At 36.4% G+C, this 18,940-nt stretch overlaps 1 protein-coding gene and 1 non-coding gene across 4 annotated transcripts in view; one reads left to right on the top strand and one right to left on the bottom strand.

Annotated features, from left to right (window-relative positions):
• Ric1 (RIC1 homolog, RAB6A GEF complex partner 1) overlaps positions 1 to 17,869 on the bottom strand; it is a 125,961-nt gene extending 108,092 nt beyond the window's left edge. For 2 of the 3 annotated variants that reach the window (XM_046445809.2, XM_046445810.2), the window contains exon 1: positions 17,507 to 17,869. In XM_046445809.2, coding sequence (XP_046301765.1) covers positions 17,507 to 17,650 — 144 coding nt within the window. In that variant the 5' untranslated portion in view covers positions 17,651 to 17,869. The remainder of the gene's footprint in view (positions 1 to 17,506) is intronic. The other variant, XM_046445808.2, reaches the window with a different exon arrangement.
• On the top strand, positions 3,575 to 3,681 carry LOC124093445 (U6 spliceosomal RNA). The gene has a single exon (XR_006851966.1). It is a non-coding gene; the product is annotated as a U6 spliceosomal RNA (small nuclear RNA).
• Positions 17,870 to 18,940: the final 1,071 nt, after the last annotated feature.

Here is an 18,940-nt window from a genome sequence, read left to right as displayed (position 1 = left end):
TTTATTTAGAGACAGGGTCTCACTGAATTGCATAGTGCCTTGCCATTGCGGAAGCTGGCTTTGAACTCCCAATCTTCCCAAGCTGCTGGAATTACAGGCATGTGCCACCATGACCAGCTACAAATTAAATTTTCTGATAAAGAAAATTAATTTCTAAATGAGTAATGTTGTGGTTAGGGGTCTCCAATCATACGTGGTCCAATTCAATGTACTGTATAAACTGTAAAACGGGATGATTACAAATGACCCTACAGTTATTCATGATATTTACATGCCTACTAGTATTTTTTGTTAATGTTTTAAGATTTAAGGTTATGGCTGTATTTGGAGAATATCTGCAAAAGAGATTCAGCTTGATCTTTTAAATCTTAATAACAAACTTCATTTTCAAAATTAGTTCACTCAAGGGCTGGGGATGTAGGTCAGTAAGAGGAGTTGCCCGGCATGCCTAAGGCACTCAGTTCAATCCCTAGCACTCCCCTCCCCCCAAAAAAAAAGTTCACTCAAGATTATATAACTGTTGAGTATGTTCTCTGTAGAAGTTTCCTAAGCCTGCTGTTCAAGTACCAAAAACTGGGTGGCTTACATCAAAAATTTGCATTCTCTCAACATCTGGAGCTCAAACTCTGAAATCAAAGTGTCAGCAAAATCATGCTTCCTGACAGTTCTAAAGGAGGATACTTTCTTCCTTTTTAGTTTTTGGTGTTTACTGGCTATCTTTAGTGTTCCTGGCTTGAAAATGTATCACTCCTACCTCCTAGCTGTCACCACTGCAAGCACTAGGAATTTTCCTTTTCATTTCCAGACATTTGGCAGGCTACAAGGTCCACATACAAAACAGCTGGCATACTCAGTCCCAAAAATCCTGATGGGGACTGAGCTTTGCTGCTTGGACTTGGAGAGGTGAGATGTGGTGAGCCACTAGCTCAGAAATTTACCTCCAGTCCTGCTCTGCTTCCTTTATCTGAGAGATCTAATATATTCACATAGTCTTTCTTCTATGTATATGTGTGTTTGTGCCCAAATTTCCCCTTTTTACAAGGACATCAGTTATGTAGAATTAAGGCCCACCCTAATGATGTCATTTTAACTTGATTTCCTGTGTAAACACCTTATTTCCAAATAAGGTCATATTCTGAAATAACAGGTTAGGATATCAACATTCTCTTTTAGGGAGTGATCATGATTCTGCTCATAACATTTTCTGTAAATGATCCATAATAACTGGGAACTGGGGTATTAAGAGCAAATAAAAACATCCTAGTGTGTATGTTAAACTGCATGTCTTTACTAACACTGTCCAATAAAACCTTACTGCAATAACAGAAATGTCTTACCTCTGTACACTCCAATATAACAGATATGTCACATGTGACTACTGGACACTTGAAATGTGGCTAGTTCAAGTAAGAAAATATTTTTATTACCCCCTTCAACGAAACTCTGTATCCATTAGCAGTCACTCCCCATTCCCTCCTTCTCCTGACCCACAGCAACTAATAATTTTTCTAATAATCTTTCTTTCTGAGACTATGAATTTGTCAATTCTGGACATTTTATATAAATAAAATTATAAAATATATGGCCTTTTGTGTCTGTCTTCTTGCATTTAGCATAATGTTTTAAGGTTCTATCCATGTTGTACCACATATTAATATTTAATTTCTTTTATGATTGAATAATATTCCCCTTTATAGCTATACCATTTTGTGGTTATCCATTCACTTGTTCATGGACATTTGGGTTGTTTCCACCTTTGGCTATTATTAATAGTGTACTATGAAAGTTCATGTACAAGTTTTTGTTTGAATACCTTCTATCAGTTCTTTAGGATATATACCTAGGAATGGAATTGCTAGGCCATATGATAACTCTATGTTTAACTTTTTGTAAAACTGTTTCCACGATACACAGGATTTCAACTTCTCCACATCTTTATAAACCCTTGTTATTATCTTTTTTTTTTTTTCCTTTGGTAGCCATTCTAGTGAATGTGAAGTTTAGATTTACACATCTCTAAAAATGAATGCTATTGGAAATCTTTTATGTTCAATATAAACATATTGAACTACTTGTGTGTCTTCTTTAAAGATGCCTATTCAAGTTAATTGTCCATTTTAAAATTGGGTTAACCAACTTTTCAAGAGAGGTTATGTTCTAGTAACTGAATCTGTAAGTTGATTGCTGGACTTCTTTAAGATAATTTCTTCTACAAGAAAATTCCTTATATGTGGTGATTAGATTCCCTGGCCAGCTCACAAAAGTTTATTCATACCACAAACACTTCCACAGTCAGGCTGCAGCAAAATAACCAGGGGGTGACGAACAACTTGTGTACATTGATACAGCAGGAGTGGGAGCCGTTTATTGTAGGACCGGAGGGGTATATATACATTACACACAGCTTATCTTAATTAACATAAACTAGATACAGCAGTCAACCAATAAGGAATCTCCACACTTAATGGCTCGCTGGGTTACTTCACAAACCACTCCCTCTGGCAAAATGCCAGGTGCCATCCAGACTTGTTTACAGACCCTAACAAAACACCATTGGAGAATATAATATTAGGGTTAAGAATACAGACCAAAGTTTGAATGCAAGGTTGAAGTACTGGATCTGACATTTGTTTACTAGCTTTTTGACTGGACAAACTCTCCGGTTGTACAGGGCTGGGACCAAGGCAAACTACCATTCGCATGGAGGAAGGGGCAGCAGACTGACCTGAAGTGGGTACAGAGAACCTTCTGGAATGTTGAAAATGTTTTGAATCTTGATTGAAATAGTGGTTACATAAGTATATACACTTGTCAAACTTTACTTAAATTCAACACTTCACATATTACATAAGATTTACCTTAAGAAGATATGTCCCCCCCCAAAAAAAATAAGCCATTATTCAACTATACTGAATGCTATTTCTAAAGACAGGAAAGATTTCTAATATACTTTAGAGGATTTCCCAAAAAGATTTTCTGGTTAATTGTTGATGATCCATTACTTATTGCTTTCAAAACAGACACAAGGCACTTAGAATCAGTAATGCGCAGTTTCTTCTACTGTCACTTCATCAGTAATGACAAGTAACTAACTTCATACTTCAAACATTCCTTGATCTTCAAAAGGCCCTTTCTTTAAGGGAAACAGCCAATGGCAACTGTGACTAATTTCTCAATGTAAACACTAATGCTCTTGGCATTAAACTGAGATGACCAACTTCATTTATAAGAAGCAGCTTACCAATATCTTTGGTAACTTTTTTCTTTCCTACAAGAAATGAATAATTTTCAAAGAATATCTAAAGCTCATTTTCAACCTGTTTTATGTCTACCTTGCTGTTATTAAAATCAGGCTGTTTTCTCACCCACCTTGTTACACTATTCTTTATCCTGTGAAATACTACTTATCCATTAACAAATATTTTTGAATATAAACTCCTTAAAATAAATTTATACAACATCATCTATGAAGTATTCACATAAGATATGTTTAACTTTAGTCTTTAACTTAGTTTACAACAGGAAAAAGATACAAGAAAACTTTAGCAATTAGCTAAATCAAGATTGTGGGATGGTGCCCACTTTGGCAGCACATACACTAAAACTGGAGTGATACAGAGAAGATTAACGTGGCCCCTGCACAAGGATGACATGCAAATTTGTGAAGCGTTCCAAGAATGTGGAGAGCACGCCTACAGAATGGAAGAAAATCTTTGCCTCATACAGGGTGTTAATTTCCAGGATATATAAAGAACTCAAAAACTTAACACCAATCATCATCATCATCATCATCATCATCATCATTCAATTAATAAATGGGTAAAGAAACTGAACAGACACTTCTCAGAAAAGGAAATATGAATGGTCAACATATGCATGAAAAAAATATTCAGCATCTCTAACAAATTAAAACTACATGCAAATTAAAACTACACTGAAATTTCACCTCACTCTAGTCAGAATGGCAATTATGAGAATACAAGTAATAATAAATGTTGGCAAGGATGTGGGGAAAATGGTTTTTCATACATTGCTGGTGGGAATGCAAATTGGTTCAACCCCTCTGGAGCAGTATGAATATTCCTCAAAACTAGGAATGGAACCACCATTTGACACAATTATCCTATTCCTTGGTATATATCCAAAGAAGTTAAAATCAACATATTACAGTGACATGGCCACATCAATGTTTACAGCAGCTCCATTCACAATAGCTACACTATGGAGCCAACCTATGTGCCCTTAAACAGATGAATGGATAAAGAAAATGTGGTATACATACACAATGGAGTATTTACTACTCAGTCATTAAAAAGAATAACTTTATGACCTTTGCTGGTAAATGTATGGAACCGGGAAATCTCATGCTAAGTGAAATAAGCCAGTCCCCAAAAGCCAAAGGTTGAATGTTTTTGCTGATAATAAGAGGGAAGATATTCAATAGATATTCAGGGGAATTAGGGGAAGAGAGGGGTGATAGGAAAAGAAAAGACAGTGGAATGAATGCCAAATCATTTTCCTATGTACATATATGAATACACCATAGTGAATCCCACCGTTTTGTACCTCCACAAGAATGGGGTACTAATTAGCATAAGATATATTCCATGCTTGTATAATCAAATTCTGTCAAAGTAAATTCTGTCATGTATAACTAAAAAGAATAAACCAAAAAAAAAAAAAAAAAAAAAAGAATGTGGGGTGGTCTTCATGTAAAGTGGCCTAATTTAACAAAAATCAATTTTTGTAACAAAGTGAGAAAGAAGGAAAGACTACCTTTTTAGGTTGAGAGTTTAAAAAAAATATATAACAATGCAATGGATCTTGTATATACCTTAGTTTTTAGAAAAAGACTATACAAGTAATATGTGGAATATCTTGGGAAATTTCAAATTAAACTACATATTAGCAGAAATTAAAGAATGATGAATTTTCTTTTTTTTTTACTTTTTAAATTTATTTATTTATTTATTTCCTTTAATTTTTATTGTTGGTTGTTCAAAACATTACATAGTTCTTGACATATCATATTTCACACTTTGATTCAAGTGGGTTATGAACTCCCATTTTTACGCCGTATACAGATTGCAGCATCACATCGGTTACACATCCACTGTTTTACATATTGCTATACTAGTGTCTGTTGTATTCTGCTGCCTTTCCTATCCTCTACTATCCCCCATCCCCTCCCCTCCCATCTTCTCTCTCTACCCCATCTACTGTAATTAATTTCTCTCCTTGTTTATTTTCCCATTCCCCTCACAACCTCTTATATGTAATTTTGTATAACAATGAGGGTCTCCCTCCATTTCCATGCAATTTCCCTTTTCTCTCCCTTTCCCTCCCACCTCATGTCTCTGTTTAATGTTAATCTTTTCTTCCTGCTCTTCCTCCCTGCTCTGTTCTTAGTTGCTCTCATTATATCAAAGAAGACATTTGGTATTTGTTTTTTAGGGATTGGCTAGCTTCACTAAGCATAATCTGCTCTAGTGCCATCCATTTCCCTGCAAATTCCATGATTTTGTCATTTTTTAGTGCTGCGTAATACTCCATGGTGTATAAATGCCACATTTTTTTTTATCCATTCATCTATTGAAGGGCATCTGGGTTGGTTCCACAGTCTAGCTATTGTGAATTGTGCTGCTATGAACATCGATGTGGCAGTATCCCTGTAGTACGCTCTTTTAAGGTCTTCAGGGAATAGTCCGAGAAGGGCAATAGCTGGGTCAAATGGTGGTTCCATTCCCAGCTTTCCCAGGAATCTCCATACTGCTTTCCAAATTGGCTGCACCAGTTTGCAGTCCCACCAGCAATGTACAAGAGTACCCTTTTCCCCACATCCTCGCCAGCACTTGTTGTTGTTTGACTTCATAATGGCTGCCAATCTTACTGGAGTGAGATGGTATCTTAGGGTGGTTTTGATTTGCATTTCTCTGACTGCTAGAGATGTTGAGCATTTTTTCATGTACTTATTGATTGATTGTATGTCCTCCTCTGAGAAGTGTCTGTTCAGGTCCTTGGCCCATTTGTTGATTGGGTTATTCGTTTTTGAGTTCTTTGTATACTCTGGATATTAGGGCTCTATCTGAAGTGTGAGGAGTAAAGATTTGTTCCCAGGATATAGGCTCCCTATTTACCTCTCTTATTGTTTCTTTTGCTGAGAAAAAACTTTTTAGTTTGAGTGAGTCCCATTTGTTGATTCTAGTTATTAACTCTTGTGCTATGGGTGTCCTATTGAGGAATTTGGAGCCTGACCCCACAGTATGTAGATCGTAGCCAACTTTTTCTTGTAAGAATGATGAATTTTCTGATAACTATATCATGGTTACATATTATTGTCATTTTTAGAAGATGGACATATTTAGGTACTAGTGAAACATCCTGATATCTGCAACTTCTAAATAGTTCTACAAATATACAGACATAAACACAAATACAAGCAAATAATAAGGCAGAATGTGGACAACTGTTTGGGATCTAGGTGATAACTAGGTGTTCTGAAAGTTTTAAAATTTGTATAAAATTTTATAGGAAAATAATGGGGACAGGTTGTATTTTCTTAAACAAACAATAATACTTAGAATAATATTTTAAAGATTAAAGAAATCATTTATATTATCCAAAATGGGCAAAATCCTTTTCACCAAATAAAGTATACAATTAATAAGTGTATAATAACATGCTAAATACTATTAGTTGTATTTATACAAAATAAAGCCACAAATGAGACACCATTACAAATCCACTAAAATGAGTGTGTAGAAACAGAAACTTTCCTATATTACTGATGAAGATGTAAACTGCTACAGCAACTCTGGCTCACAGTTTGACACTTTTCCTAAGAAGTTAAACATAAACTTATGGCAATTCTACTCCTAGGTGTCCCACCAGAAGAAATGATAGTATATGTCCACACAAAGGTGTGTACACAAATGTTTACAGCAGCATTATTCAAAATGACAAAAAACTAGAAACATCCCACATACCATTACCTGGTGAACGAATTTTTAAAAATGTGACACATCCTTACAATGGAATAATATTCAGTAATGAAAATGAGCCTTACACTTGTACATACCTCAAAAACATTATATTAAATAAAAGTCAGACACATCATGTAATATGACTACAAAAATGGGAAGTTATATTCCATGTATGTATGAAATGTCAAAATACTTCTCCTGTCATAGATAACTAAAAAAGAACACATAAAAAATTTAAATATATATAAATAAATAAAAGTCAGGCATTTCACTGAGATGAAATTTCCAGAAAAGCCAGATGGAAAGGAACAGACACAAACCAATAGTTTCCTGAGGCTGGAGTGAAAGCAGAGGTTGATTATAAATGGGCAGAATGGGATTGATATAAATGTTCTAAAACTAGACTGTGGTGATAGTTGCACAACTCTAAAAATTACTAAAAGTCACTGAGCACTTATAGTACATGCATTTTATATACCTCAAATCTGTTTTAAAAAAATGAAACTACAGTGAATTCTACTATATCTGGATATTCATATGCAAATTTATGTATGATTTATGACTGAAATTAAAGCAAATCCCTTGCAGAAACAAACAGCAACTCCAAGTAAAGCAAGTATAATAAACTTAAAAGAAACTTCCATGATTTCAACCAACTGACATCTACTGTTCAATAAGAAATTTGAATTAAGGAACTGTCTCATTTTGTGGCAAGTGTGAACTAAACATTTTTAAATATTTTTAAGTTGTACACTTATTTATTGTAATTAAATTGCCTAATAAACTAATATAGGTAAATTTTTTATTGTTTTGTTTTTGTTAGGTAAAATGTTTTAATGCAGTTCCTATATCACTATTTTAGGTGACATAAAAGCACTATTATTAGATACATAATAATGAGAATTTTTGTTTTCAATCCTTCAATCCTGTTGATTTAGGAGGAAATCTGTACAAGGTGATAGTTCACTCATAAACACCTTACATTTATCTGCTAATTCCCCTTTTTAACAAAGAGGAAAGAGCCTCTATTAGAAACTGTATTTTTATAACATTGTTTTCACTGCGCTGCTTCATATGGTAATCTTTATTCCTGTAAACTGTCCCAGCATTCCATTTATGACAAAAGTATAAATTATTTTGTGGGAGTTCCCCACAGGATTCGTGATTTGTCCCAACTCATGAGCTCAAGTGATTCTCCTGTCTCAGCCTCCCTAGTGCTGGGAATACAGGAGTGTGGAGGAAACCTGGCTTAATGAGAATTCTATATTTAAAAGTTAAAATGAATAGGTTGTATGAGAATAGAACAAAAATCATGAATGAGGCATGTGGAAAAACTAAGTTTGGTTCTAGTCAACAGTAAACTCCAGATGAGTGCTCAACCATAATATGGACCATGTCAATGATTCATGAGTACCTGAAGATGGCTGAAATATCCTCTTTAAATGTTTATAATACTTCTTTCTCTTTTTCCATAAATCAGGTCAATAAAAATACATTCTTGGAACCAGAAATTTGATTCTATATGAATGACTGTATACTAGTTTAAACTCTGATAGACTACAGATTACCTAATAATTAAAGTAGAATCTTTTACCACTTAACACTTTTCTAATATAATTTGAACTGCATGAAACAAAACTGCACTTAATTCACCATCACTTCCTATAAACTCTAATTTTAGGTTTTCTGAACTTAAGTTGTAAGTTAGTACTACTGTTTTTGTTACTACATCATATTTTTAAAAATCTTCCAATTATTAAATCTTTTGAAAATTCTGTGCTACACAAAAGGTGATATATTTTGAATTAATTTCTAAAAAGCTACTCAGCATTTGCTTTGTGGGAGGCACTAGGAATAACAGGAAATAAGGTAATTTCTATCCTTCAGAAATTTATAATATAGTTGGATAAACAAAGCATGAGTGTGAAAGACAAAGCAAAAGTTCAAAGTAGAAAGTAAAATTGTCTCTAGATATAAGAACATAGATGACATGCTCTTTAGAAAACTCTAAAGACCATACAAAAATCTGTTAAAATAAATGAATACATGAAATTTTCAGAATGCAAAATCATTATAAAAAATCTACAATCCTCTATATACTATATAATTCTATAATCTATATACTAACAACAAACTGAAAAAGAAGTTAAGAAAACAGGGCTGAGGTGTAGTTCAGTGGTAAAGTGCCTAGCATGTACAACACTATGGGTGTGATTCCCATCACTGTTCCACCCCTCTCCCAAAAAAGAATGAGGGAAAGAAAACAATACTATTTATATTAGTCCTCAAAAATAAAATGCTTAAAATAAATAAACCAGGGAGGTGACTCTAAAATACTGATGAAAGAAACTGAATATATGAATAAATGGAAAGGTATGCCATGTTCATGGGTTGAAACAATTAATATTGCTAAAACATCCATACTACCCAAAGTGATCTACAAATTCAATACAATCTCTATCAAAATCTCAATGACATAGAAATTTTAAAACAATCTTAAAATTCAGAGAACTCAAAAAAGAATTACAAATAGCCAAAGCAATCTTGAGAAAGAAAAAAATGGAATCATCACATTACCTAATTTCAAAGTATATTATAAAGCTACAATAATCAAAATAGTGTGATATTGACATGAAAACCACACACACAGCCCAATGAACAGGACATTCCAGAAATAAGCCTATACATGCATATATGGTCAACTAACCTTCAACAAAGGTTATCAAGATTACACATCAAAGGCTGGGGCTGTGGCTCAGCGGTAGCGCACTTGCCTGGCACGTGTGAGGCACTGGGTTCGATTCTCAGCACCACATATAAATAAATAAAGGTCTATCAACAACTAAAAAGATATTCAAAAAAAGAAAAAGATTACACATCAGGGTTAGGGTTGTGGCTAAGTGGTAGAGCACTTGCCTAGCATGCGTGAGGCACTGGGTTCAATCCCCAGCACCACATAAAAAAAGCTAAATAAACAAAATAAAGGTATTGTGTCAATCTACAACTAAAAAAAAAAAAAATTACACATCAGGGAAACTAGTCTTTTCAATAAATGATTTTGGTAAAAATGGAAAATTATATGAAAAAGAAGATTACCCTCATATTACACCATATACAACTTAAGATAAGAACTTAAGACCTGAAACCACTAAAATTTTGGAAGAAAACAAGAAAAACTCCTTCATATTGACCTTGGTAATAATTTTTAGATGACACCTAAAGCACAGGCCAAGAAAAGCATAAATAAATGAAACTGCATAAAACTAAAGAATGAGTGCACAGCAAAGGAAACAACCAACAAAACGAAGAGAGAACCTATGGAATGCGAGAAAATATTTGTAAACCATATATCTGATAGGGAGCATTAGCTCCCAAGACACTTAAAGAATTCATACAACTCAATAGGGGGAAAAATAAAATAAAATTTAAAAAACGCAAAAGACCTGAAACATAAAAATGGCCAGTGGGGTTCAAAATCACTAATGATCAGGGAAATACAAACACAAATAAAAATGAGATGTTGTCTCGTAACTGTTAGAATGGATTTTGTCAAAAGTGAAATGATAAAAAAAAAAAAAACTGGTAAAGATGGAGGAAAAGGGAACTCCTGCACATTGTTGGTGACACTGTAAATTGGTATAGCCATATGAAAAACATTACAGAGGTATCTTAAAAAATTAAAAATAGCACTATTACATGCTCTAGCAATTCCACACACACATACACTAGCGCGCATGCACACAGATAGATCTACATATGTACTCCAAAAGAACTGCAATCAGTATCTCAAACAGCTGTACTCCCATATTTACTGTAGCATTATTCAAATATGGAAATATTTCCATACAGAATAGGAAACAAGCTAAGAACTATAAACAAATGAATAAAGAAAATGTGGTGTACATCAAGATACACAAAACCCTGTAAGTTGTTATTCTTAGTATCCACATTTTGCCACAGTATATGCACAATGGAATATTACTTGGCCTTAAAAAGATAAGGAAATCCTGGCATTTGCTACGTGGGTGAACCATAATGACATTAATGGAAGCCAAGCACAGAACAGATTGCATCATCACACAAGTTGCATGATCTCATATGTGAACACATATAAAGAGACAACAGACAGCAGTTGCCAGAAACTAGAGGGTGGGGAAATGGGGCAGGGTGGGTGTTTAGTGAAAGTACAAACCTTCAGTTTCAAAGTAAATAAATTCTGAAGGTTTAATATACAAGATGGTGAGGCTGGGGCTTGCCTCCCACGTGTGATGGACTGGGTTTGATCCTCAGCACCACATACAAATAAGTAAAAAAATACAGATCCATTGACAACTAAAAAAATATTAAATATATATTTATACACACACACACAAGATGGTGACTACAGTTAATAACAATATGTTATATACATATTTGCTAAGAGAATAGATTTTTTTATAGAACTATTTTGTTTGTTTGTTTTTATACCTCTATTTTTTTTATTTGTTTATTTTTACGTGGTGCTAAGGAGCGAACCCAGTGCCTCGCACGTGCTAGGTGAGCGCTCTATCACTGACCCACAACCCCAGCCCAAGAGAATAGATCTTAAGTGTTATAGACATGAGAGTAACTATGTCAAGTGAAGTAGTGAAGTATATACAGTGAAGTATACATATATTAGCTTGATTATGGTTATCACTTCACAATGTATATATATATCAAAATATCACATAGTATACCTTAAGTATATACAATTTTTGTCAATTATACCTCAAAAAGCTGGGGGAAAAACAAAACAGTAGTCATCAACATATGGTTATAAGAAGAAGGACTCATAGAGAAAGAAGGGTTTCAACAAAAGCCAAGTATAGATAACATTCTAATGGTAAAGATGGAGCAAGAGAACAGCCCAGGAGGGGTGTATCTCTGGTATCAAACTTACAAGTTTGAGCTTTAATTCTTTAATAAAAAGTGAACCCTGGAAGGCTTTCAGGGCAGTAAATTTATAAACAAGATCTCTGGAGGCAGTAACAGAATAGAGCTGAAAGAGCAAGAAATGGGGATATTGAGAAAATGTGGATATAAATTAAATGGCCTCCTGAGAGTGCACTGTTAATCATATATCTGATCCTATAGCTTGGTTCTTTAGATATCTAACTCTTGTTTTTGCCATTATTACAACATATCAAAAGGAATGTAAGTTTCTGTTAAGGGTTACTCAAAGACATACAATTTATTTATAAGCCTAGTGATCATGTGCACATTTCAACTTTTTATCAGCAACCAACAAAACAGTCACTCACAAGAACTTGATTTATCACATTAATACACTAACATCTCTGAATATAATGTTTTCTACATATAATAGGCCTCTTCATCCCTTTCGTATACTGCCTGTTTATGCTGTTTCTCACAACTGATGTTCAGATATACTTCTGAGGGTATGATAAATATTTGAAATCATCTGTGACCTGAAAACTGAGATATGCCTATCTATCTAATTTAGAATGACAACACTCTAGGGTATCACTTTGTGGTTCATATATGTAGACCTTCACATTCACTGGTAAGCAGTATATTAAAGGAATAATCCTAAGGCCCCTAGAGTCAACACCCTGTCAATCATAAACCATATCCCATTTTACAGAGCAGCTTAATCCTCAAAGTTGAATCCTTTTACAATACTTTAAGAGTAAAAAAAGTTCTTATAGCATCAAGGTAATTAAAGACATTGTGAGGACAGTATCAATTGAGGGTTATTTGCATATATGACTAATCCATTAAAAACAAAACCCAGTCTTAAAAACACAATTTCAGAAAAAGTGTAGTTATGCCAAGTAAGAAAGTACAAGGACCTCACAGATCACAAGTTACTAAACACATGAAAAGCAAAATTGATTTTATACTGCAGGTCTATACACATAAAATCCTATCTTTTTTTCTTGTACATATGCTTAAATTTCTTACACAAATAACAAAATGCTTCATTTCATTCACTTCAATAGAATGAACTCCTTAGAAAAAGACTGAAAAGAGTTGATAATCAACTTCAAAGTTTTATGCTTACTTTTTTCTATTTCTATAACTTTCCTGACATATTTAATGTAGTCAAGAAAATCTTTTCAGTAAATTGAGCACATGAGTCTAACAAGCATCTTGAAGAACTCTTGACAAATTACATATATCCCATGTTGCTTTTGGCTTTTCATCTCTTCATTGCTTCAAACCTCAACGTTAAGTTCCTTTTTTTTGAGTAGCCTGTGACCTTCCAGCCTCCTTTTTGGCTTTTACAAACTTGTGGCAAACATTTGCTTCGGCAATTTTCACACCAAGCTCCCAAGTAGCAAGCCGCTTGCTGAACTCTTCAGGCTTCTCAACATTTTACTCCTCCACAGCCTGGACTATCTTCTTTTCAAGGCCTGACTTGTCAATCTTTTTCTTTTTAACAGGGGGCTCAAACCTATCACTACATCCAAAGACTAAGTAATAAGTAAGCTCCGTCCATTGGATTTCATTTAGGATTGTTCATTATCTGGCACGTTTTCTCTTTTTCCCTCTGAAGTTTGAGGTTTTCTGTTCAGAATATCTTTATGCAACTCTTGAAATTTGTTTCACAAATTTAAGGAAATTCCAGATGGGCGCTCTCCATATGCATTTGCATTGGCCTCTGCTTCAATTTTCGGTCCATCTGCAGAGAAATTTGAGATTTCTGTTTCTCGAAGAGTCCCATCCTCTTTATCTTCCTGTAAGTTCAGTTCAGACTTCTCTAGTGTGGCTTCATCTTCAGAATTCAATTCAATATCACCTTCATTTAGGCCAGGAGGCAGCAGTCTATGTCTTTTCTCTGGTCAGAAAGCACCCCTGCTGTATCCATCTTAAGACCCCTTTTATAATACCCTTGACAGAAATACATCAATTGTTCCATCAATAAAGTTCTACTTCTACCACCTCAAACTAACATATACATACTATACCTGTTTTTAACACCCTTTTTTGGGCTTCAAAATATATGGATGATTACTTTTTTAGACTCTAGAGGTTTTTGTTTTTTTTTTTTTTAAATTACAATGTAGAGAAAATAAACTTACATTAACACGTCCTACCAAAAATGAAGCAATAAAAACTTCAAACAATAAAATATGCTATTTTAAGATCTCTATCAAAAAGTCAAGTGACTATCTATAGAAACTCTTCTGGTTCATAAACAATCTAATAGCACCATGGTATATTTCTCATATTTGGGATAGAAAAATAAGTCTGGAAAGGTATGACTCCATAACATGAGTTCCAATAGCTATTTAGTATATATAATAGTAGCTATAAGAGGTACATAAAAGTTCAAAGACTCAAAATGTTTAGAAGTTACTCTTAGAGACTAAATTTAATGTTTCCATAGTCTCATGGGTAACTAACATTTCTCACATAGCAATTTTTTTGGACATTAAAAAAATGGCCTAGATTATTTACTGTTTGCTCCTTCCACAAAACTAGTTTTCTCTTTTTAAAAACGCATTCCTCCTTAGCAAGTTTAATTTACTAAGTGAGCTCTAATAAAATTTTAAGCAAGCAAATCTTATATACTCTCATCTCTTTGAACATGTTTCTCCCTGTCTCCAAAGCAGCTGTAAGATTTCAACTACCTAAAGCCCTTTAGATCTTCAAAATTCACTTGATACCATAAAATTACTTGCATCTACAACCTTTCTAAAACTCAAAAGCTTTCATGTTCTTAGTGCAAACATTTTAAACCAATTCACTCTAAATTATATAACTAATAGTTCCTTAATTTACCTAGAGGTAGTTTACTTTTAATTTCTTGCTAACCTAAATTTATTTTAACTTACATCGTTTCAGGAAGTTTAGAAATTATCTAGAAAATAAAAGTGGAGCTTTCACAGTGAGAGAAAAGACATCCCAGAAAGGCACTTGTTCCTCGCGAACCCAGTCAGATAATCACAGACTTTAGAATCATCTGGTTCACACCATGTGACCCAGCAGCTATACCCCTCCTCTGAATTTATCCTAAAGAATTAAAGTCATCATACCATATTGATACATGCATACCCACGATAGACAAACTATGGAACCAGCCTAGGTATTCACTGATAGATGAATAAAGAAAATGTGATACACACACAATGAAGTTTTATTCAGCCATAAAGAAAAATGCAATTTTGTCATTTGCAGGAAAACAGACAGAACTTGAGAGATTATGTTAAGTGAAGTAAGCCAAACTCAGAAAGCCAAGGGTCACATGGTTTTTCTCAGATGTGGAAGCTAGAGGGAAAAAGGAAAAGGTGGTGGAATGAAGGCCTCATAAAAATCAAAGGGAGATCAGTTGAGCAGAGGAAAGGGTCCAGGAGGAGGGAAGAGGTGAGGGAAAGAGTAAATAGGGAGAGAGAGAGACAGTGAGAGAGAGAGAATATGTAACAACAAATGCTACCATTATGTACAATAATAACACACCAATTAAAAAAATGGAAAAAAGATTTTAAAATAATCTTGGAGTTCTCTGATTTAAAAGCAAAAAAAAAAAAAAACCCAAAAAACAAAAAAACATCTGACTCAATATCTGATCTTTCTAAGTGAAAAAGCTTATGCCCCTGGGCTGGGCTATAGCTCAGTGGTAAAGTGCTTGCCTCCCATGTGTAAGGCACTGGATTCAATCCTCAGCATCACATAAAAATAAATAAAAGATACTCTGTGTTCATCTACAAGGAAAAAAAAAAAAAAGCTTATGCCCCAGAGATCAGGGTTAACTATCATGTAAACCCGCAGTACCATGTAGCCACCGCCTAAAGTATTCCTGTATTTCATTTTACTTCTTACCTCTGAACCCAGAGATTACCTGAATTTTTTTATATACTAGATCTTAATAATAGTGGCCCCCTAGATTTCCACAAATAGGAGTTGTATATAGAATGGGAGTTTAAAGAAAAGGAGTATGAATACTTTTAAATTGGTATTGTATCTAAATACCAAATAGTAGATACTTTTAGTATTCATAACATCATTAAGAAAGTGGAGGCCCACTTTTATATTCCTTTTGTGGGAGACAAAGTGGCTTAGTCTTCTGGTTTATTCATCCCTCATATTAAATTCTCTTTTATCTAAAATTATGACAGGTCTGCCTTTGTAGAGATAAGAAAAATTTTAGAGTTTGCAAATAATGTTACAGTCAAGTGAAATTACATACTAAATTCAAAAAACAATTTAAAATTCATGTAATCATTTTTTTCTGCATGCACTTTTAAAACTAATAGCTGCATACACCTAAAAAAATTAAAAATTATTTAACTGGCATATACATTGTAAATGAATATCTCATTTAAGAACCAAATGAAGTACAATGTACACATTTGAAAATGTAATTAAGCACTGGACAGACTATCTTATTGCTGGTATTAAGACTTTATAACATTCTCTTTTGTTCTGATATACACTTAAAAACTAATAAGGCAAAACTTTATGGCAAATAGTCTGATTTACAGTCCAACTATGATAGTCAAAGGAGATAACAAGAATTACCTAAATCCTATCACCAGTTTTACTAAGGCTGTGAGGACAGTCAAGGACATTAAGGAATTCCAAAGGTAATAAAGATTTTTTTTTTTTTTGGGGGGGGGGGGTTAACCAAACTAAATCAGTATTTCACACAGTTCTAATATTTTTATATGGTCAAATTAACTTTGAAGAGAACTTCATTCTAACATCGATTAGTACTGTCTTCTTTGGAGGAAAAAGAAAAGTATTTTATACTCTTAATTCTGTAGTCTTTACAGACAGACCTATAGCAGCATTTGCAGAGTAGGGAGTATCCCATCCATCACTTATTTTTCAAGTTATTTCTCTTACCTACTCGGTAATTAGATACAAGAAGGAAAAAGATGACCAAGATCCAAAGCAAAAACAGCACTCTGTCCCATGCCCTCTCCAAGTCTTATTATTTCCAGGTGTTGTAAGTAGCGCGGACAGAAATGAGTTCTACTTCCGCTCCTCCTAACCACTTTCCAATTCTCTGAAGAGTGCAAAAGCAGTTTAAAAAGGGGGGGGGGGGGAACCTGGCCTGAAAGTGGGTAAGGGATGTTAGGAGCAAAGCAGGGAGTCGAAAAACCAGACCTTTGGTTAAAAATAACTCCAGCTGCAAATTCCTAGAATTAAGTTATCAAGGCCTGCAAAGTCTGACACTGGGAAAGCCCAACAGGCTTTCCCTAACTCCAAAACAACGACCTTTAAAGCAAGGAAGACCACAGTCTCCGGATTTCTAATTGAGGAAAGTTTAAACACATTTGCTCCTCAGGAATGAGGGAAGGGAAGTGAGGGCAAGTCTGGGCTCGGCTAAGGGAGCGCGCAGGGTCTGCACGGTGCGCGGCTGTCGGTCCAACGCGGGGAGGCGCAGGGATTTACGGCAGCAGCGATTTCATCCACCTGGGAGAGCGGACCAAGAGCTAGAGAGTCTGGCGCGAAGCGGCCGGGGTCCCGGGCTCAGGTCTGTGCCAGGGCGCCAGGGATGGAGTGCGAAGCACGGCGGGGGCTCTACTTACTCGGCTGTACCAGATGCTGAGGCGGGCCGGGGCCAGCACGGCGAAGAAAGCCCTCTGAGGGTCGGACTGAACGTGGAAAGGAGCCTCGGCCGGACTCCCTGGAGGGCAAAGCAGCCTCTTGGGCCAGCCGCTCAGGAAATACATGGTCCGAGAGAAGGCACAGACGCCGGAGCCCTGGCGGCCCCCGGCCCGGTCTGTCACACTCAGCGGCCGCGGGCCGGTCGCCCGCCTCCCACACCGCCACCGGCCGAGACGGCGGTGGCGACGGCGGCAGCTCGGGGCATCTGCCCGCTGGCCTGGCCGGGCCAGGCCGACTCGATGCTACGAGACTAAGGCACCCCCGCGCTGACGGGGCCGAAGACCGGGGAGGGATGGGGAGGGAGAGTCGGGACCCAGAGAGGGCGGGAGGAGCGTAGAGGCCCGCCCCGGCCCCGCCCCTTCCTCGGGCCGCGCGGGCGTCACCACGCCGCGCCGCGTGGGTCGGCGGGGAGGGCCGCTGCGCGCGCGCGCGCGCGCGCGCGCTCTGGCGACTTCTCCCCTCCCCCTTGCTGGTTTCTGAAGCTCCGCCCCAACCTTCATGGGCGGCTGCCACGCTGCGTCCACACGCCTGTGATTTAACTTTGTTCTTGCTCCTCTGCACCTCCCACTTGCAATTTGGAGCTTATGGTCAGGGGCGGGGCTGCCGTGTAAGACTCAGGTGGACAGAGTTGAGAGAGAACGTGGGGACCGAGCACCTCGGCCCGCGGAACACGCCCTTCGCCTGGCCAAATTTGACTTCCTCTCTGGATTGGTGGGGCCTCCGGTTGGGGGCGGGCCCAACGCTGCACCGCCGTGGGTGGGGGTTGGGGGGTGACGGCACCCGCTCGGGTTCCCATCTTAAAGTCACGGCAGCCGCCTGGGAAAGGCTAGAGCTGAGTGAGCACGTTCTGCATACCGGGCAGGGTCAACGTAGAGAGCTGGTGATGAGGTTCCTGTCTTTATGGAGCTTACGTCCTAGACAGGACCTTTACTCAATTAGAAAATAAACCATCTTACCATGAAAGTACTTGAGTATGTCCTCTGCATTTCAGGAATTCAGTTTGCATTCTTTCCCTCTACCAACTCTGTGAGACAAAGACAAGACTGTCTCTTTTGCTCTCACAATAATGTTCTGCAAAAAACAGGAACTTAAATTTTAGAGCTGAAACGGACTAGAGATAATGTAGTTTGGTATTTAACTTGAGTCTGGAGAGGGTTGTGGAGTGGAGAAAGGGGGTTCTGGAATAGAAGACAGATTTGCTTCTCGTTGTGTTTTTTTGTTTGTTTGTTTTTTTGTTTTGTTTTGTTTTTGTAGTTTGAATTTGCCCGTGTTTATATTAGTTTTTCAATTAAAAAAGCCAAGGTTTTAAAAATATTAACCAACATTAACTATTAGCAAAATTAAGAGCAAACAAA

Source organism: Marmota monax, unplaced genomic scaffold, assembly GCF_021218885.2.
Source record: "Marmota monax isolate L192 unplaced genomic scaffold, Marmota_monax_Labrador192_F-V1.1 WCK01_AAM20220418_F8-fsc00124, whole genome shotgun sequence".
Classification (NCBI taxonomy): Eukaryota; Metazoa; Chordata; class Mammalia; order Rodentia; family Sciuridae; genus Marmota; species Marmota monax.
This window is presented reverse-complemented; position numbering and strand designations above follow the sequence as displayed.